The sequence below is a fragment of the Triturus cristatus genome, chromosome 4_1, assembly GCF_964204655.1.
Source record: "Triturus cristatus chromosome 4_1, aTriCri1.1, whole genome shotgun sequence".
Classification (NCBI taxonomy): Eukaryota; Metazoa; Chordata; class Amphibia; order Caudata; family Salamandridae; genus Triturus; species Triturus cristatus.
In genome coordinates, this window is record NC_140585.1 from 921985834 (window position 1) to 922007327 (window position 21494).

General features: G+C 47.9%; 1 protein-coding gene across 1 annotated transcript in view; it reads right to left on the reverse strand.

The window, feature by feature from the left end:
• The window catches only part of LMF2 (lipase maturation factor 2), a 197991-nt gene that overhangs the window by 73081 nt on the left and 103416 nt on the right, over positions 1–21494 (reverse strand). The window contains exon 9 of the mRNA XM_085653752.1: positions 2304–2400. Coding sequence (XP_085509878.1) covers positions 2304–2400 — 97 coding nt within the window. The remainder of the gene's footprint in view (positions 1–2303; positions 2401–21494) is intronic.

A 21494-nucleotide genomic window follows, 5' to 3' on the forward strand; every position in this document is an offset into this window, starting at 1 on the left:
GTCGATAGGCCCAGCGACCCGTGTCGAGGACCGGAATCGAATTAGGGTTAGCGCGTCGAAAGGCACGCAAACTAAAACAATACAGTCGAGTTTGCTATGGTTTACGAGTCGAAAGGTTAGGAAAACACGGTACCGAACCAGAGCGCTGAAGTTACATCCGAACCCGATGGGGGGAATAACAAATCTGAGGATGGAGTTGATGCCCATGCACAATATCGTCCAGGGAGGAGTCACCCATCTCGTGACTACAAAAGACTTTGTAGAAATGAAAGACGTCTCGTAGACAAATCTAGTATTAAGTTATTTATTCTTCAGTTACATCTTAATAGGTTCCAATGTGAGTCTCAATGTAAGCCCCACCAGGAGCAGCCTCCTGGCTCTCAGCCCATCTTCTCCAACTGCCCTTCCATCAGTACAAACATTCCTCACATTCCAAATGACATCATACTGTAAGGGCATCAGACAGGGAACAAAGGCAGGACAGATGGATTACTTAATTAAAGCAGATTACTACACACTTCTTCCAAGACAACAACAAGGTGCAAGCATCCAAGCCCAACACCAGATGGCGATCAATGCAACACTATGAATACTGCAGCTCATATGCCTCGAACATGAGTGTTCATCTTGTGGCTTTGATGCACCCACCCGCACCTGCAGCCTCAGAGTGAGTGTTCATTTTAAATGCACTTGCAAAGTCTCTGCTTGAAGCGCCTTACTGGACACAGGCATTCAAGTCAATCATGTGTGATATTTCCTTTCAGTTAGTTGTCAAATAGCCCGCTTTTTCCACTTTCAGCTACGAGTTTCTAGGACTTTTGTGTGTCAACGCACAAACTGTAGCCATCTACTCTATTCGGCATCATCGAATTGTTCATTGGTTTGCATAAGTTGAATTATTCACTATCAGGTTTTCTAGCCGCAGTACTTTAATAAAATAGTAGTATTCTATTAAGTACATTTAGTAAATCAGCAATTTTTCAAATTTGAGTCTTTATTTTTTAAGTCAATGGGAGGCTTGCCCTTAAGCCAAGTTGCAGTGGCCATCTTAAGGTTCCTCTTGTATATCATACAAAAGGGTGGCTGCCTTGAGCAAAGCTGTAATTATAAATCGCTTATAGATTCACAAAATATTTTACAATCACTGATATAATAGCATGAATGTACCCTGGTGCCTGTCACATGCCTCACCTTTATGCTATTCCTATGTAAAGTCTGACGTCTCAGTGAGGGTGTAATGCCCAATATTTGTGTTTCCCTTGTTGTCATTGCTGGATTTTTGACAGCAAGAAAGTGACTCATAGTTGTTGAATGTCACTGATAATTACCCTCAGATAATGAATATGTCACACATGAGCAATCTGAAACCTTGGCAGCTAGGATATTCTCTCAAAGGCCCACCATCAACCCTGCAGCCGTGCACTATTAAAGAAATGCAGAGTCTCAAACACGAAGTGTGCTTTCAGAATCTGAAAGCACACGTCATGCTTTAGATTTACTGCATTCCTTTTCCCAGTAGTGCGCGGCTGATTGTGGGCCTTTGCAAAAGTATTAAGGTTAATTGCAGCGTAGGACGGTGCTGCGAGTAACACTAAAACTTTCACAAAGGCCCACAATCAGCCAATAGGTGTACTTTTTCCTTTATCAAAAGTAAAAGCACAGACTGGACAATCGTTTATTGGGTGTTATTGTTTGGATCTGTGAATGGAGATTAATAGCCCACACAACCTCCCTTTAGTAAGTCTTGGACTGCTCTGCATCGCTACTTTATGAGAGTCAAGCAATACAAAGAGGTGCTTGGCTCCAACTACTGGATAAGTGTGTACCCATTACTTGTGCAGGCCACACAACTAATGACCCATTTTCCTACAAGTAATAACTGACTAAAGCTTGGCTTGTAAGGCAATAATAGATCAAATGTATTTCTTACTATTGAAGCTGGTAAGAGGTCACTGAAACAGTGTGTTTGGCGCAGTGTTTAATTAAAGGATCGACTTCTTCCAGAAATAATAGGCATGAAGAACTCCAAATTGTCGGATTTGGGAAATTATGCTGCATTAAGACATCCAGATTTAGCTCCCTCTTATGCAATACCCCTTTCATTCCAGGCCTCTGCCTGGGGAAGGAAGATTCATATTTGCCGTGGATTTTAAGACATTCTAATAAAGATTGATTTTAATGCACTTAAAAAGTGCTGGGCTTTACAGTTTAAGTTGGATGCATTGCAGTGAACTGGTGACTGCATTTACGTGCCCTGATAAGAGGTGGGCTGCTAACGTTAGGAGCTCAAAGTAAGTACTTACCAAGCTAATGCCGAACATGCTCACAGCAGCTGCAGAAAAGACAGCCATCTGCAAAGTGGTCCACAGTTTCCAGAAAAAGCCCCTGACAAAGGCACACCTAGAATGCATAAGGTGAGCGGTGAGATTAATTAACTGCGCACTCACTACATTAATTTCATGGACATTAAACGCATTGCTCAAAAAAAGTAAATCTGAATTGAAGGAGTGGAAAGGAGCTGCCACACTACAGTCCATCAGTTCTTGAGACTAATGGTAAATCAGCTCATGTAATCCTGTTAACTCTGAAAACAGGGTTCATACACAGTCTTTGATAAGGAAAATGCTACTTACCAGTATGCATCTGTTCGTGGCATGTAGAGCTGCAGATCTACACACTATGCATAGATCGCCATCTGGTGTTGGGCCCGGATGTTTGCACTTGTTTGTCTTGGAAAGTCTTTGGAAGTCACGAGGTAGGCGACTCCTCCTTTGGATCATAGTGCACATGGGCATCGGCTCCATCCTCAGATTCTTTTTTTTCGCCAGCAGGGAAATGATGGAGCTTTGTAAGAAGCAGGAAAGATGCCCAATTATGCTGTATGTAAATAAGATAGTACTGGAACAGATAAAGGGAGGCGGGTGGGCGTGTGTAGATATGCAGCTCTACATGCCAAGAACAGATGCATACTGGTAAGTAGCATATTCCGTTCGAGGCACATGAGCTGCAGATTACACACTATTCATAGATTGTATAGCAGTATCCCCCTCCTAGCAGCGACCACCAGTATCTGTTGCAGTAGTTTGAAATAGTGTTTTGAGTACAGCCTGGCCCACACTAGCCTGTTTAGTATGCACATCTACACAATAGTGTTTTATGAATGTGTGCGGTGTAGACCATGTAGCTGCTCTGCAGATATCGTCTAAGGGAATGTTCCCTAAAAATGCCATTGAAGCCCCTATCTTTCGTGTAGAGTGGGCTTTAGGATGAACAGATAATGTACGTTTTGCTTTGTATGCATTTGACAATCCACCTAGCTATCCCAGATTTTGATATGGGGTTGCCTTTGTGTGGTGGTGAGAAAGACACGAATAGTTAATTGGTCTTACGAAAAGGTTGTGTTCTCTCTATGTAGTACAGCAGTGCTCTTTTGACATCTAAGGTGTGAAGAGCTCTTTCTGCGACTTTGTGGCTGCGAGAAGAATACAGGTAGCTCCACAGATTGATTGAGGTGGAAGGGAGAAATGACTTTAGGGAGGAATTTAGGATTAGTTCGGAGAACAACTTTATTATGATGCATCTGCAGAAAGGGTTCCTGAATGGTTAGTGCTTGTAGTTCGCTAACTCTTCGTAGAGAAGTAATGGCTACTAGGAAAGCAGTTTTCCATGTTAAGAATTGTAGCTCACATTTATGTAGAGGTTCAAATGGACGCCCCATTAGTCTTGTGAGAACGATGTTTAAATTCCACACAGGTGAAGTTGGTACTCTGGGGTGAATTATTCTTTTGAGTCCCTCCATAAAGACCTTTATGGCAGGTACACTGAAAAGTGATAGCTGTTGTCGATTTTGTAGATATGCTGCTATGGCAGCAAGATGCAGTCCGATAGACGTGTAGGCTAAGTTGCATCTTTGGAGGTGTAGTAAGTAGCCTATGATGTGTTGGATAGACATCTAGGGGATCAGTGCTGTTATTACAGTAGATTACAAATAGTTTCCACTTGGCTGCATAGTATGCTCTAGTGGTAGGCCGTCTAGCTTCTTTAATGACGTTCATACAGTCAGGAGGAAGGATAAGGTAACCAAATTCTAGGACTTCAGGAGCCAGATCCCTAGGTTGGTTGAGCCGGGTCTGGGTGTTGGATCTCTCCATGGTTCTGGGTTAAGAGGCATGGGAGAAAGGGGTAATTTTTGGTGCGGAACAACGGAGAGTTCCAGCAATGTGGTGTACCATGGTTGTCTGGCCCCAGTTGGAGTGTTAAAGAGTGTTGCTGTAGTTTGCGCACCACTAGTGGAATGAGTGGGAGAGGCGGAAAAGCATACGCAAATCTGCCTGACCAGTTCATCCATAGCGCATTGCCTTTGGACAATGGGTGAGTATATCTGGCAGCGAAGCTTGGGCATTTGGCGTTTTTTTGGGTGGCGAAGAGGTCTATCTGTGATTGCCCCCACATTTGAAAAAACGGTTGAAGAACTTGCGGATGAAGTTCCCACTCGTGGATCTGTTATGTTTGACGGCTCAACAGATCGGCTACTGTGTTTTGGACTACTGGGACATCTTGGGCTAGGAGAAAAATGTTCTGAGGTATAGCCCACCTCCATATGTTCTGTGCCAGCTGAGAGAGCTGCAGAGAGTTTTTGTATACAATACATGGCTGTCATGTTGTCCGTGCAGACTAAGACAGCTTTGCCTGATACGTGTTTTTGAAATGCTTTTAAGGCTAGCAATATGGCTAGTAACTCCAGGTGGTTGACGTGGAGTAACTTTTGTTGAGGTGTCCACCAAAACAAAGTCGACATGGCACACATCCCTGTGTGCCATGCCCATCACCTACACTGCCATGGCATACATCAGTCACCCCTCTAGCTGGGTGCCTTATGCCAATGGTGTGGGCACAGGAGCAGGAGCCCTGTGCCCTTACAGTGCCCAGGTCGATTCCTGAGCCCTGTAACTGCAGTGCTGCCATTTAAGAAGTACATGGTGCTGAGAGCTCGTCAAACACGAACTCCACAGCACCATAATGGCAACACTGAAGACTGGGAAGTTTGGTATCAAACTTTTCAGCACATTAAACCCACACCGATGCCAGTGTGGGATTTAATGTACCCAGCACCCCAGAGGGCATCTTAGAGGTGCCCCCTTAAACCTAACCTACAATCCACGTCTGCTCTGAGGCTGCCTAGGCTGCCACCCAGCAGACATGTTGCCGGACCCCTGGGTAGGAGAGCCCCTGCTCTCCTGGTCCTGCAACAATGCACATCCTGGGCGAGGTGCTAAATCTCCTCCCCCAGGATGGGCAGGGGGAAGCTTCAAAGGCATGCCGCCTCTGTGAGGTTCCCCAGGCCCCTGCAACCCCCCACTCTGGCGGGAAGCTCTGGCCGGAAACCCCAAATAAGGACAGGGGATGTGCCAGCCTGCCAACCCCACCGCTCAGGTGGGGGAGGCGAGGTGAAGCACATCTCCGGGCTCTCGCCATCTTGAAGATGGGGAGCCCTACCCTATCAGGACTAGGCTACTGCCCCCCTCCCACAGGAGAGAGGCAGGATAGGGGGTGTACCCACCCCAGGACGGGGACCCATTGGTCCCCGTCCTTCACCTACCGGTAACGCCCCTAAATCTAGTATTTAGGGGCACCCTGAACCTGCCTTCTCCAGATCCCAGATTCGAAACTACAATAAGAGCAAGAAGAACAAAGACCTGCCCTGCAGCTGCTAAAAAGAGGAAGACACCAACTGCTTTGGCCCCAGCCCTACCGGCCGTCGACCCTCGAACCTGCTCCTGCTCCTGCGCAGCATCCCGTGGCCAGCAACCTCAAACCCCGGAGGACCTGGCTACCTTTGAACTCTGATTCCCTGGGACTCCCATGAGTAGAGGCTCTACTCAGAACCTACCTTTCACCCCTGGCAGCAGCCCGGAACCGCGATCCCAGCCCACTCTGCACCAGCCAAGCCTGGCCGTTGCCGGAGTGAACTAAACTCACGACGACGACCCCACGGCGACTGTGACCCCGAGTCCGGCACCCAAGGACCCCCCTCGACAATCCTGAAGAAGCCTGCAGCCTCAGAGCAGTGTGCCACCCTAACCGCGATCAACAGAGGGTAAGATTTTCCGACACCAAAAGGCACCCCTGCACCCGGCGCCCCACGGCCCTCTGTGTCCAATCCCGGGGTACCTACCTATCCTCCAACTACCCAACTTACCTCTCAAAGTGATGGTGGCACCTGAAGAGTCCTCGTCCCCGAGCTTGCAGTCTTTTCCCAAACCGGAGATTTCCCATTGAAATCCATTGAGCGCCCGAAGGCTCAAAAGCACTCTGCACCCAGCCGCCAGAGTGGCCCTGGCAGTGAAAACTCTACACCTACCTACAACCCCACTTGCCCTGAGTAAGTGACCAGGAGCCCAGCTCCCACAGCCGCGTGGCTTGCCAGACAGCAGCCACCAAACAAGGCCCCCCTATCCCTCATAGGATAACATTGGGCCTAACTCTCTCTGCACCCGGCCGCCCTAGAGCCGCTGAGGGTGAACCAAACTGTACCTACCTGACCCTGGGAGACCCCCGAGTCTGTGCCCAGAACCTCAACTCTGCCGGTCGAGTACTTACCCTTAAACCGCAAACTCTATTTTCCTCATAGGGTAACATTGACTGGCTTTTTCCTGAAATTTCTTCTAAGTGTGGACTTTTCAAATCTTCAAATATTCACCAAATATCAGCCGAGTGGCAAAAACGAATTTACTCACCTGTTCCTAGGTGAACTCCCAGTGCTGGATCTTGATGCCCACCACTGACTCTCTACAACTGTACTTACCCTTAACCCAATTTTCTTCCATAGGAAACTGACTGTTTTTCTGTGAAATTTCTTCTAAGTGTCGATTTCTGCAATCTTTAAATATTCTTCAAAAATTCTTCAAAAATCGTATGATATCTGAAAACGTAATTGCTTACCTGTTTTGGATAAAGCTCCCAGTACTGAGTCTAGGCACCCAGTACTGGATTACAAAAGTACCGAGAACGTACTGTACCTGCATTTTCTTCCATAGGGAATCATTGACTGTTTTTTCTGAAATATTTTCTAAGTGTCAACTTTTAAAATAGCTAAATATTGTTTAAAAATCATTACAGTACTTAAGTCGACTTTCATCACTTGATTCTGAATACTGACCCAGGACTGAATCTAGGATCCAGTCCAGGAATTCCAAAAGTAATCTAAAAAGTAATCTGTTGCAAATAACTTGAATTTATCATTGAGCTCAATGCATTGTTTGGTTTAAAAATATAGTTGGCATTGCAACCACTTATAACTGTTTACAAAAGCCAATTGCATATTGCAAAAGTATTTATATGAAACATCTCATGCTGAGAAAGTATATTTTAAATCCAAGTGTTGGTTCTAAAATACAACAAACATAATTTTTTTATATATAAATCATTGGCCTAGAGTTCAGTTATTGAGTGTGTGAGACCATTTGCTGACTGAGTGTGTACAACAAATGCTTTGCACTGTCCTCTGGTACTGCCTTACTGCTCGACCATGCTACCACTTTAGAGAGTAAGGTTATATCTAACTTTAACCTCTGTCAAACCCTGGGGGACTGTGGACTCTGTACACCCTGTACCTATTAGGGAACAGTATATACAGAGCCACTTTCTCACATCCGTCCATCATTTCCTTTGGTTTTGCTTCCTAGGTGTGCTGCCACCACCGCTAGGCACTTGGTAAACACTTTTGGTGCTGTGGTGACTCCGAATGGGAGTACTTTGAATTGATAGTGCTGACCATCCACTATGAATTTGAGATATCTTCTGTGAGCGTTGTGAATGGGAATGTGGAAATAGGCATCCTTGAGGTCTAGGGTAGCAAGGAAGTCGCCCTGTGAAAGCAGAGGGAGGACCTGCTGAAGTTTGACCATGTGGAAATGGTCTGAGTGTATGTATAGGTTTAAGGGTCTGAGGTCTAGAATAGGCCTCAGAGAGCATTCCTTTTTTGGTATGAGAAAATAGGAGGGAGTAAACTCCCTTGTTTTGTTGGTGCAGAGGAACTGGTTCTATTGCATTTTTTTGTAGAAGGGAGATTACCTCCTGCTTTAGCAGTAACGGATGTTCTTGTGACATTGGACGCTGTTTGGGTGCTATGTTTAGGGGGGGGGGGGGGGGAGTAGATGTTAGTTCGAGACAGTAGCCTGATTGAATTATCTGTTGCACCCACCTGTCTGAAGTGAGGTTTGCCCAGGCAGGGAGGAATTGGTGAAGTCTTCCCCCGACTGGAGTGGAGTGGAATGGTCTGGGGGAAGTGGAGGAAAGTCATGGGGTGGTGGTAGAGCAGGAGTTGTTGTTTTTGCCTCTGCCTTTGTTGTTGTTCCCCCTGTAACCGCCTCTTTGGTAACCTCTAGTAAAGGTAGATTGGGTGGGAGCCTTGTAAGAAGTGGAGTGGCCATCAGAGGAGTAGCCTCTGTGGGTGCTTCTGAAGGATGAGCGACGAAAGGAAAGTCTGGGAGCTTGCGGCTGCAAGGCTCCCAGAGATTTTGCAGTGTCTGTGTCCTTTTTCATTTTTTCGAGGGCTACGTCGACATTAGGGCCAAACAGGTGTTTCTCATCAAAGGGGTGGTTGAGGATGGAACTCTGAACCTCAGGTTTGAACCCTGAAATGCGTAGCCAGTCATGCCTACGCAGAAGGACGCTGGTATTTATTGCCCTGGAGGCGGTGTCAGCTGTATCGAGGGCACAACTAATGGAGGTATTAGTGAAGGTTTTACCCTCCTGAATTAGTTCATTGGCCTTATTTTTGTATTTGTCAGGGAGGTGTTGCATTATGGACTCCAGCTCGTCATAATGTGCCCTATCATATCTGGCTAGAAGCGCTTGGGTGTTAGCAATGAGCCATATGTTGGCCGCCTGGGATGCCGTCCGCTTGCCGAGGTGTCCAGGAGTTTAGACTCCTTTTCTGGCGGTGGAGCCTCACCTGATGCCTGAGAATTGGCACGTTTCCTCGCATTGGAGGCTACAGGGAGTCTAGTGGTGCGGGGCCTCTAATGTAGGTTGGATCTGTTGGGGCGGCCTTATATTTCTTCTCAATGCGAGGGTTGATGACCCTGGCCCTAACTGGGTCTTTACAGACCTCTGGTGGGTGCCTAATAACCCCCTTAAGCATGGGCAGAATTGAGGTGGACCTCTATGCAGTGTCAAATGTGTCTAAGAGGAAATCCTCCTCCAATGGGTCAGTGTGGAGATCAACCCCGTGGTAGTGGGGAGCCCTATGGAGTAGCTGGTTAAAGCCCATTGTGTCCTCGGGTTGGGGAATGATGGGGTGGGGGAGAAGTAGGAGGAGGAAGTGAAGGAATCCTCAAAGGGGAGGTGGCAAAGTCTCTCCTTTTTGGTGGTGGAGCTGGTGCAGGCTTGTCCAGTGGTCTTTTTCTGGTGCTAAGCGTTAAATGCCCAGTCTTTGGATCCTTTACGAGGGTTTTTTAGGTCGAGGACTACCGGTCTGCCGAAAGGCAGAACCGGAAGTCGGAGATTTAATGACTTGGAGAAGAGGGGCTTGAACCCGCCCCTCTTCTCCCCTGTTCTCCATTGGCTGGCCTCGTAAATGCTGGCCAGCCACTGGAGAAGAGGTCAGTCACTCCGATTAGGCCCCGTCCTTTTCGGATCGGGGGGCGTGTTTTTTGCGAGAAGTCTCAAGGAGGAGACAACAGCAAAACACGCCCCCGAATCCGAAAAGGACGCTGCGTTTCTCCGAGGCATTTCTGCTCTGCCTCTGAGAAAGGCGGTGGTGTGCTTGCCTCTCCCGCATCTCTGACCTGCTCTTAATCTCGCCACGGTTATAAGAGAGCGTGTGTTCTTACTGCCAAGAACAGTAAGAACTCAAACCAGGCGACGGCGGCAAATAGTAAAAAAACAACAACAATAAAACATAGTAATCACAAAAGCGTCGTAGGCTCCAGGCAGTCTTTCTAGTTTTCAGAAATTAAATAAAAACGGTTTACAGTTCCTCCACGTCTTACTTTACTGGGGAGGGGTGAACGAGTGGCAACGCATTACATCAGCAGCGGTTACACCCACCCTCCCTTCAGTGCTTAATCACAGCTTTGGAAGGAAGTGACATGCAGTGGTGGGGAGACGCCGGGCGAGGACCACTTTTTTTTCTGAGCCCTCCCCTGAGGGTGGAGTCAGGATTTCGTTTCAGTGCTGGCTGATGTACAGCTCCCACAAAGTAGTTGCAGTTTCAGTGGCTGTGCCGCCTTTCTCCCATTCAGTCTGTGGTACATTCTAAAGTACACATGTCAAGGTCTGGCAGACACAAGGTACGTAGCATCCTTCAACAGAAGTTTCCGTCTTGTTAACGTGGTCGATTCAACAGATCTTTACTTGTTGTTGCGTTGGGTCATTGATAGCTGTCAGACCGAGCAGACGTTTACTGACAGAAGCTTACCCCTGTTTGTGCACAAACCTAAACATGGGGAACAAGTTTCACATTTAATGCGTGTGTATCGTAAAGGGGGAGGGGAGGCGAGTTTAAGGCAGGAAGTTGTACCTTTATCACTTTGCTTATTTCTTGAATGCATATTGCTTTACGTCGGAGTGCCTGAAAGAGACTAGAATGTTCTCATTACAGGTTTCACCCGCGTGTCTCATGCAGCTTGGGCTCCCGTGGTGTTTCCATGGTTACCACAAAAATACCGTGAACACTGCCCTATAAAACAACAAGGAAACGACCCATGCCACATTTTCAATGTGAAACCTGTTTTACCCAGATGGGGTGTGGCGTTGAATGTTTATAAGCCATGCTGGTTTTTGCCGTTCTCTGTCCTGTTTTGCGCTGCCTCACCCCATCCCCCTCGAGGAGTTTGAGCTTGATATGTGGGAGAGGGGGCACAAGCACACATGTCTTTTAAGATGAAAAATTGCCAGCCAGGGAAAGCAATAGGGGGGTGAATGGTAGAGAGTAACAGAGGACAGTCCAGAAGGGGACAGACTGCAAGCTGCACCAAGTCCTAGCGGAGGTGGCTGCATTGCGGGCGGCAGCGGTGGTGGATCAGGCCGGAGACCGGGGCTGCAGCCTCAACGGAGACCGACGCACCCCCTCTCCTTGCGCCTGCCATGAAGCACAACCCGCTCTGCACCGATGGCCCCTGTTCATGGAGGTAAGGGCCCGGCTACAGCACTGCGCGCAGGGAACGCTCGGACAGGGGTTCTCTGTTCCTGCTTGTGAGTGGTGGGGGGAGGGGGCAGTTAAAGGTGTTCACTTTCAACCCCTGGTCTCCTCATGCCCCCCCCCCCTAAAGTCTACAGAAACCAAATCCTCGTTTATTTTTGTTGATAACATCTGTTCATGTATGAATGTATTGACTGTTTTTGTAGCGCCAAACATACCGCTGACATTACGCAATGCCAGAATGCACACTCCAATCACGTAAAGGGAAGGAAATAGCCCCTCCTCTCGCCCCTGAGCTGCGACAAGCGTGAACTGCCCTAACGGACTGCTGTGCGCCGGCCATAATCTGCTGTAATCCCAGAGAGTGGTGGGTTCGCTGTATTGTGCCACGGGGAGACTGGCACGCCATTTCTAAGCCCCCTCCCCATACTTTTATCTGGTTTGAAAGGGGCCTTGTGCTCATGCAGCGGGGCAGATACGGAGCTACTAACATTACGTATAAAGTGCTAAGTCTGGCACATTAGCAGGGCAAAGGCTTCACGGGGGCATCTGGCAACACTGGCCGCGGTTCTATGACGGAGCTCCTCTCTTGTAATCCACGAGTCTGGTGGCGTGTGGCAGTTGTAAGCATTTACAATGCAATGGTCTCGGCATTGGTAAAGTTAGAGCTATTGGCATTGCTCATGACATTATTTTTGTTTATGTTTTTGTTTGTAAAACATTTAAAGAAACTGCATTGTCTTGAGCAATGCCAATAGCTCTAACTTTAACAATGCCGAGACCGTTGCATTGTAAATGCTTGTTTGGTAAGGATCGGGTCGAAACAGTTGATCTGTAGGGGGCAGATACTTCGGTGCCGATGGTGTCGGAGCCGTGGGTTTTTTAGGCGTCGATTCGGCACTGGTTCTTTGTTTGGAACCGTGGGGTTTAGAAATGTCTTTTGGCTTCCCTGGTGGGTTTCGGCTTCGAGGCTTGGGATTCGAGGCTCTTCGGTTTCTTGCTCGGCTCCGAGGATGTTATCTGTGCAGAGGAGCCGGTGCCAGTCTTCGGCGCCGAGTGCTTCGGTGTCGAGCTCAGCGCGGACGAGGAAAGGGCAGTTTTCTTTTTCGGTGCCGGTGTCGATGAGAGTTTTTTGGCACCGAGGGTAGGCTGGCTCGAGCCCGAGCCGCCTGAAGGCTTGGTGGGTTTCTTAACCTGGCCCGGAATCGAGGTATGGGAAGCAGTCTATCGGTGGATACCTAGGCGCGAAGGCGTGACCGAAGCCTTTTTCAATGGCGTGGAGGGGGGTTTGGGGTCCGGGTAGACGTCTGTACTGACGCCCCTCTGTGCCGGAGTGATGTCCTAGACGTTGGAGTCGTCCGCTTCGGAGGTGCTGGCGAGGCCTTCTTCGGTGTGCTGTTGCTCCGGAACATCGACGCCTTCTTCGATAATGTCATCGGGGATCGAAGTCAACGAGTGAGCCATTGTTCTTCTTGCTAGTCGGTCCCGAATAGTCTTCTTCGATCGGAAGGAGGCACAAGCTGGACAGTCCCTTGCCTCGTGTTCTGGAGAGGCAGAGGTTGCACACCTGTGTGGGGAAACTTCGACCCACAGAGGACACTTTTTATTAAACTGTTTATTGGTTTCATTGACAGCCATATGAAATAAGTAGACAACACTTTATCAAATCAATCAATACATTGCATGTGAATACCGTACGTGAGGTGAATATCACAGATTCCCCACGTTCTACGCATCTCTAAATCTTTCATAGGGGACACACAGATATCTCCCCGATATTTGTTCAACTTAGACCATTTCCGATCCCATTTTTGGGTTCACCTTCTAGCCACAAAAACTTCTGACTCTGCCAACATGCATCTGTCAAGCTCCTTTGCCCACGACAAGATGGATGGCGGGTTCGCTCCACCCCAACCTCTTGCCAGTTCCCGTTTAACCAAAGTGTATCCCAGTATGGTGAATTGTTGTTCTACTTCATTAATATCAGTGGCGTCCCAAATATTCAGCAGCCCCAGTTGTGGAGTCAACACTATCTCCTTTCCTAAGGCTGTCTGCATACATTTCGTTACACCCTCCCACAGAACCCTCAAGGCAAAGCAGCTCCATAGAATATGATAGAAGGTGGCTTGATGACCACATCCCCTCAAACAAAGGTCATCAGGTCTGGATCCTATTTTTGCAAGGGTTATCCCGGACATGTATGATCGATGAAGTATTCTTAGCTGAATAAGCCTAAATTTAAGCGGGATAGCCGCCACCCTGGGGGACATAAGAGCCAATTGCCAATCTTCATCACTTATCGGGCCTAGGTCGTCCGGCCATCTCTCTCCAAGCCTCGAGAAGGTGTCTGGTAAATTATTGATCAGCTTTTTATGTGTGAGAGATATCGCTTTAGATTGAAGGGGTCCGTCCAGCAAGCGGTCTTCCAAAGGGGACGATTTCGGTATATCTGCTAGGGTCAGGAACGCCAAATGGAGTGCGTGCCTTATTTGCAAATATCTATACAACTCTCCCTGGGCCAGGTGGTATTGGCTCTGCAGGTCTTCAAATGTGAGTATCGACCCCTTTTTGACCAGATCTTTTACTGCTGAAATTCCCATTAGGTCCCACTTGTCAAACCCAGGCTGATGACACAGCATACCTAGCTTCTGTGTATACCATAGTGGCACTGCCCTAGATAGGATACCCGCCCATCCCAAACGAGAATTTGCTGTGCGCCATATTTCGAGTGTGTTGGGTGGGTCCAAAAAGTTGCTGCTTAGTCTTCGTTATTTATGGAGTATAGGACCCCCAGGTAACCAGATCGATCCAACTGATATCTATCTAAGACGAACGCTGGGTCATCGGGGGATGGTATATCCAATGGTTGACAGTCACCAACTGGGCCGCCCATTAGTAAAGTTGCAGGTCAGGCAACGCTATGCCTCCGTCATACCAGCTCTGTCAATTTCTTCATCGCCACCCTGGGAGCTTTCCCATCCCACAGCAAAGTGCGGAGTTCGCCATCCACTGCTTTAAAATAGGAGTCTGGGACTTTGTACGGGCAATTATGGAGTATATATAGAAACCGGGGAAGGGCCAGCATTTTAAAGAGGGCAGCCCGACCCACCAGTGACAGAGTAAGGGAACTCCAGTGCTTAACGTCGACACGAAATTTCGCCAGTGGGGGAGCCAAATTGGAACTGTAAAAAAGAACCGGATCCGAGGTGATAAAGACCCCCAGGTATCGAAACCCTTCCACCGCCACCTCTATGGTACAGTGGGACCTGGCCCCGCAACATGAACAAAGTAGATTTATGCCAGTTAATCGCATACCCAGAGTATTTCCCAAAATTAGTGAAGATGTCCAACACTACTCGTATAGACTTGTATGGGGAAGCTAGAAATAGCAGTATATCATCCGCATATAGGGATATGCGCTCCTCCACTCCATCTGCCAATCTCAATCCCCTCACCATACCATCCCGGCACACCCGGGTACAGCGGACATCCCTGTCTGGTACCTCTAGGTAGGCTAAATGTCCGGGACGTATAGCTGTTGACCTTTACTTGCCCTATCAGGTCAGTGTATAGGAGCTTTACCCAGGCTATAAGTTTAGGGCAGAGTCCCACCTTTTCTAGGACAGCGAACAGGTATGGCGACTATTGAATCAAATGCCATTGAGGCATCATCGAGACAGCACCGCCGCATCTTCTGCGATAAAGTTCCTGCGGCCCATCACATTATGTAATAGTCTTATATTGAGGGCAGTATTCCTCCCTGGCATAAAACCGGTTTGATCCGGATGTATCAGGGAAGCGACAACAGTCACCAGCCTATTTGCTAGAACTTTTGCCAAAATGTTGCCCTCCGCGTTAATCAAGGAAATTGGCCTGTAGGAGCTACACCTTTCTGCTTGTTTTCCCGGCTTGGGAATAACTACAATGGTAGCTAGCCGTTGGTCCACAGTTAACCTGCCCATCTCCAGACTTTGAGGACACTTTTTAAATGGCGTCCTTTCCATCAGCCAGGACAGGAGGCCCAGGAAGGCCCGAAGGCCTTCGTCGATGACCGGAATCGAAGACTTCGATTGTTGAGTCGCGTCGAGTGTGGAGAACGCGATCGAGACAATACCGTTGAAAGGGGAAGGATTGCGCGCCGAACAGGAAACTGGAACGATTCCGAACTGGAGCGCGAAGAACACATCCGAGCCCGATGGCGGAGAAAAACTGATAATGGAGCTGAAGCCCATGCGCACTATAATCCAAAGGAGGAGTCACATACCTTGTGACTTCCAAAGACTTTGCAAGACAAAAACAAGTGCAAACGTCCGGGCCCAACACCAGATGGCGATCTATGCACAGTGTGTAGCCTGCAGCTCATATGCCTCGAACAGTGGGTTTCTGTACCAGTAACTTCCCTACTTTTTGCTAGACTACTGATGCACTTTTTCTTGGTGTGTCCTGGGTCCCTGCCAATCAGGTTCCCATGGCCTGTGTTCTTTCCCCAAAACTAACCCAATTGGCATCTCTGGCCACAGGTCAGCCCGTGTACACACGTGTACACACGGGTGTACACACACTTTTTTGCAGGCTGCATGTTTTGGTGCTGAACAAAGTAAAGAGTCGACATGGCACACATCCTTGTGTGCCATGCCTACTGCCCTGGCATAGATCAGTCACCCCTCTAGCTGGGTGCCCTATGCCAGTGGTGAGGGTACAGGTGCATGAGCCTGTACCCCTACAGTGTCTAAGTCCATTCTTAGACATTGTAAGTGCAGTGCTGCCATTAAGAGTATTTGGTGTTGGGAGCTTGTCATTACAATCTCCACAGCACCATAATGGCTACACTGAAAACTGAGAAGTTTGGTATCAAACTTCTCTGCATATTAAACCCACACTGATGCCAGTGTGGGATTTCATGAAAAATGCACACAGAGGGCATCTTTGAGATGCTCCCTGAAAAACGACCAGCCTCTGGTGGGTTCCCTGACTGATACACACCAGCCTGCCACCACGAGACATGTTTATGGACCCCCAGGGTGGGAGCCTACGCTCCCTGAGCCCAGAAACAAAGCCTTTCCATTGGCAGAGGTGTTCACACCTCCCCAGGCCAGGAAGAGCCAACTGTGGCAGGGGAGCTTCAAAGGCCTGGCAGCCTTTGTAATGCGACCCCCAGCCTCTGCTGCTATCAGGAGCAGGCCCCCTTCCTGTCTCCCCTCACTTTCGGCGGGAAGACAGGCGGGAAAAACTAGCCAGCCCAGGAGGTGTGGCCACCACTGCCAAATCCACCCCTCAGGTGGGGGAGGCGAGGTGAAGCCCACTCTCCAGTGCTCGCCATCTTGCAGATGGCAGGCACTCCCCAATCAGGATTAGGGATTGTGCTCACTCATCCACGTGGGATGAGCACACCAAGGGTGTAGTCACCCTAAGGTCAGTAGCCCATTGGATACTGACCTCAAGACCCCTAAAATGCCCCTAAATACAGTATTTAGTGGGCAGCCCTGAACCAAGAAGTCAGATCCGGACAAGAAAGAAGATAAGGTCTGAATAGCCGTGCAGAGCTAACAAGAGGACGACGCCCACTGACTTGGCCCCAGCCCTACCGGCCTGTCTCCCCCTCGAACCTGCTCCTGCGAAATCCTGGTGTGTCCTGCAGCCAGCAACCTCAAGAATCACCGGAGGACCTGCTTGCCTTCACTTCTAATTACTGCATCTCCCGTGAACACCAGATTTGTTCAAACTGCAGCTTCTGGTACCAGCCGGACACTGCAAATCCAGCCCACTTTGCACCCGCCAAACCCGGCCCGAGTGGAAAAATACCACGAGGAGGCCACCCCGTTGATCCTGACCCGATAACCGGCGACCCCTGACCTGCCTCAAGCCTTCAGCCGACGCCTGCAGCCTGAATCCAGAAGGCCCCCCTAACAGCGACCAGGAGCTGGTAAGTAGATCCGACCCCAAAAGGCACCCATGCACTCGACACCCCACTGCCTTGTGTCCCCAAACCGATGGTGCCTAACCAACCCTTAACTTCCCAGCTGACCTCTCCAAGTGGTGGTCGCACCCAGAAGTCCTTAGTCTCCCTGCCTGCAGTGCTTTTGCAAACCGGAGGTTCTCCATAGAATACAACAGGGCACCAGACGTCGAAACAGACTCTGCACCCGGCCGCCTCAGTGCCATTGAGGGTGCACCTTTTGTGCTCCTTTGTTTCCCCATTTGCCCTGACCTTAACCCTAGGAGCTTTGCTCCCACAACCCAGTGGCCTGCTTGCCAGCAGCCACCAACCGGAGGCCCCCTATCAACCATTGGATAACATTGGGCCGCAACACTCTGCACCCGGTCGCCTATGTGCTGCGGAGGGTGCAACAACAGTGCATCACCTGGGGGACCCCGGAATCTAACCCAAGAACCTTAACTCCCACAGTCAATTACTTACCTGTAAACAGATAACCTATTTTTCCACCATAGGATAACTTGACAATTATCTTTCAAAAAGTTTCTACGTGTGGAGTTTTGAAATCTAAAGATATTCATTAAAAATCGCACAAATAACCAAAACTTATTTATTTACCTGTAAACAGGAAATGTACCAGTGCTGAATCCAGGTATCCTGCACGGAGTAAGAAAAGTAACGTACAAAGTAACTTACCTGTGATTTACTGAAAAAGCCTATTCATTTCAATGTATTGTACTTGGTAAGTGCTGCAACCTACTACATCCCCTGTAAATCAAACAAAGTACAATTTCTATTGCATTTTCAAACTGTTCTATATCCAGTAACGTATTACTGAAAAGTATTTAATGCTTACCTGTGCCAGGCTTGCTTGGTTCTAAAAATAAAACAGTATATATTTTTATACAACCTCAGTTGGCCTAGAGTTCAGTTTTTGAGTGTGTGAATTCATTTGATGACTGAGTGTATACATCAAATGCTTAATACTGTCCTCTGATACTGCCTTACTGCTCAACCACTCTACCACAATTAAAGAATAAGGTTCTATCTAACGTTAACCTCTGCCTACCTCTGGGGTCACTTGGACTCTATACCTCATTTTGGTGTAGTATATATAGAGCTAGTTTCTTACAGGAAGGCCCAGTCCTTCCCCTTTATTAATTTGGTGGGCTCCTTCAATATGCGGCACAGTGGTGCGCTGAGGGGAGATACACAGATTAGAAACTATTGGCCGACTGAAGCACAGAGGCAGACCTTCCAAGATACCTTGTGATGGGCTAACGGACCTCCCTGGATTGTCCATTTGTAGCCCGTTAGGTTGCCTGGGCACGTGTGGTCACTCTTGTACAGCAAAGGGTCCCATACGCCCGATCACATCCCCTAAAATGGCTTCACAGTTTCCGACACATACAGACTGTGATGGACTTGGACCGGATGGTTTGGCAGTGGATGTGAGGCGACAGGCGGCCTGTACCTCAACGAGAATTTCCTCTCCTTTGCTCATGCAATAAAATGTTAGTAGGTCCTTGTGGGTCATTTTCTACAATACGCAAAAATATCACGCACTGCACGTGAGCTATAGATCACATTATCTGAGGAGCCCAAGGAATCTCACACCCTGCTGACTATCATGGATCCCGGTTCCTTCAGGGGATTGATCTCCCGTCTGTATAAATGCTTGAAGGCGGACCGCGGGGTCGATGTCTCAAGGGTCCAGAGTAGATGGTTGGAGGACCTACCGTCGCCTATCACAGACAGAGACCAGAAAAGGGCATTCGCACAGATTCAGGAAGTGGCCAGCAATGCTCGCTTTAAACTGACTCAATTTCATTACCTACATCGCACCTACCCGACCTCACACCGACTATCGCACTTTAATCCAGCACGTGCATCAGCTGGGTCTGCACACTTAAAGCATATGACCTGGGCTTGTCCTCCCCTCCAGACTTACGGGGAGGAGATGCTGGAATTATTGCGAGACATTAAAAAAGAATCCAAGTTGAGGCATCGATCAAGCAAGGAGTTTTGGTGACCCCCAAACTGAAGACCAGTATGCAGTATAAATTGTTTCGTTTGGCTCTAGTGTTGGCAAAACGACGTATTGATATACACTGGACACTCTACGGCGTCTTGTTTTGCTAAATGGAAGGCAGACATGTGTGAATGGGAGCAGCGGAGAAGCGCTGTCTACACTCAGCTCGAACAGATGAAAATGCCGACCGCGACTTTGAGATGTGGGGTACCATGCTGGTGAGGCTGCAGGCAGATGACCAGCCGGGTAGGGATGCGCTGGACCCAACACCCTCCTTGCAGGTACGGATGCTGGAGGCCGCTCAACTGTTTGAATGATGGTTGCTGACCATGCAGGAGTGGTTTGAATGTCAGTAACCCTGGTGTAGAGCCTCATACGGATTGTGTCAAGCTTAGACATCTCAAATGAGTGGATTTTAGGAAAGAATGCTCAACTGAGCAGCATTAGATTACAAGGCAGGCCAACACCAAGTCCGGTCAACAAAGCAACATGCAATAAATCAAAAAAGAAACTAAGAGCATGCCGAGAGTACATGCCACTTTGTCTCTAAAACAGGCAGCCTAACCAACATGTAGCATGTTTAAGAAGCATGTTTAAGAAGTTAACACTTTATTTACATGTCTATTGAATTTTAAAGGACAAAAGAATGTCCCTCACCTGAAGGGCCCCCTTCACCTTGCACCAACAGTCTTTGCAGTCCCACCCCTCCCCTACCATCTGCCATGGGGCAGTCCTCCATGAAGTTTAATCAGCTGGCCCTGGCTAACCAAGGGAGCCCAGTCACCATCCTCCCTCAACTGAGTGTCTGCTTTCCTCACTCTCTACCTTGTGCCATGCTATGACAAGGCACTCAAGTACACAAAAAGTATATAATACTTTAGTGTGTCACCCTAAGTGGGACAGATATGGTAGATGTGGGTCTCATGCACAGTGTGTCACCGAACCAAGCTTTACGTGGAGGATGAACCCTAACTAGGGTGAAACTGTAGGAAAGTGTATACTGTTCCCAAATAGGTGCAGTGTGTACAGAGTCCCCAGAGGTTTGATAGAGGCTAAAGTTAGATATAACTTTACTCTCTAAAGTGGTAGCTTGGTCGAGCAGTAAGGCAGTATCAGAGGACAGTGTAAAGCATTTGTTGTACACACTCAGTCAGCAAATGTTCTCACACACTCAAGAACTGAACTCTAGGACAATGGTTTGTATATAAAATTATATGGTTGTTTTATTTTAGAACCAACAATAGGTATCAAAATGTACTTTCTCAGCATGAGATGCTTTAGTTAAATACTTTACAATAGGCAATTGACTTTTGAATGCAATTGTTACAGTTTGTTGTAATAGGCAACACAATTTCAAACACAATAATACATTGAGCTCAATGGGAATTTTAAGTTAAATGCAATTGATTACTTTCAGGATTACTTTTCTAATTCCAGGACTGGATCCTAGATTCAGTCCTGTGACAGTTCTTGAAAACAAGTGAATAAATAGTTTTGTTACTGTTGTGATTGTTTATCAATATTTTGGTATTTTAAAAGTTGACAAACTTGCTCTAATCAAATTACCAATGTTATCCTATGGGAGGAAATTCACTTAGCAGGTAAGTGGGGTTATGGTTACTTTTTCGGGATCAGTGTTGGATCCTAGATCCAGCACTAGTATACCACCTGTAAGCAGTTGATAGAATGCGTTTAGGTTATATAGGCGATTTTTAACGAATATTTGTCAGTTTGCAAAATCAACACTTAGAAGACATTTCACAGAAAGACAACCAATGGTTTCCTATGGGAGAAAGTTCAAGTTACCGGTAAAGTATGTTCTTGTTACTTTTGTAATCCAGTGCAGGGCTCCTAGGCTCAGTACTGGGACATCTATTTAAAACAGGTAAGTAATTACGTTTTCACAGTTGGTTTGATTTTTAAAGAATATTTGTAGTTTGCAAAAAGCGACAATTCGTTAGTCGGTTGATTTTAGGTGAATATTTTAAAGTTTAGAAACTCCACACTTAGAAGAAATTTCAAGTGAAACCAGTCAATGTTACCCTATGGAAGAAAAGTGAATTATCGGCTTTTGGGTAAGTACTCGACTGGCAGAGTTACGGTGCTGGGCATAGACTCAGGGGTCTCCCAGGGTCAGGTTGGTACAGTTGTTACACCCTCAGCGACACAGGGGCAGCTGGGTGCAGAGTGAGTTAGGCCCAATGTTATGCTATGGAAGGCAGGGGGCCCTTGGTTGGTGGCTGCTGACTAGCAGACCACTCGGCTGTGGGAGCTGGGCTCCTGGTCACTTGCTCAGGGCCAAAGGGGAAGTAGGTAGGAGTAGAGGTTGCACAGCCAGGGGCACCCGGGCGGCTGGGTGCTTTTGAGCCTTCGGGCGCTGA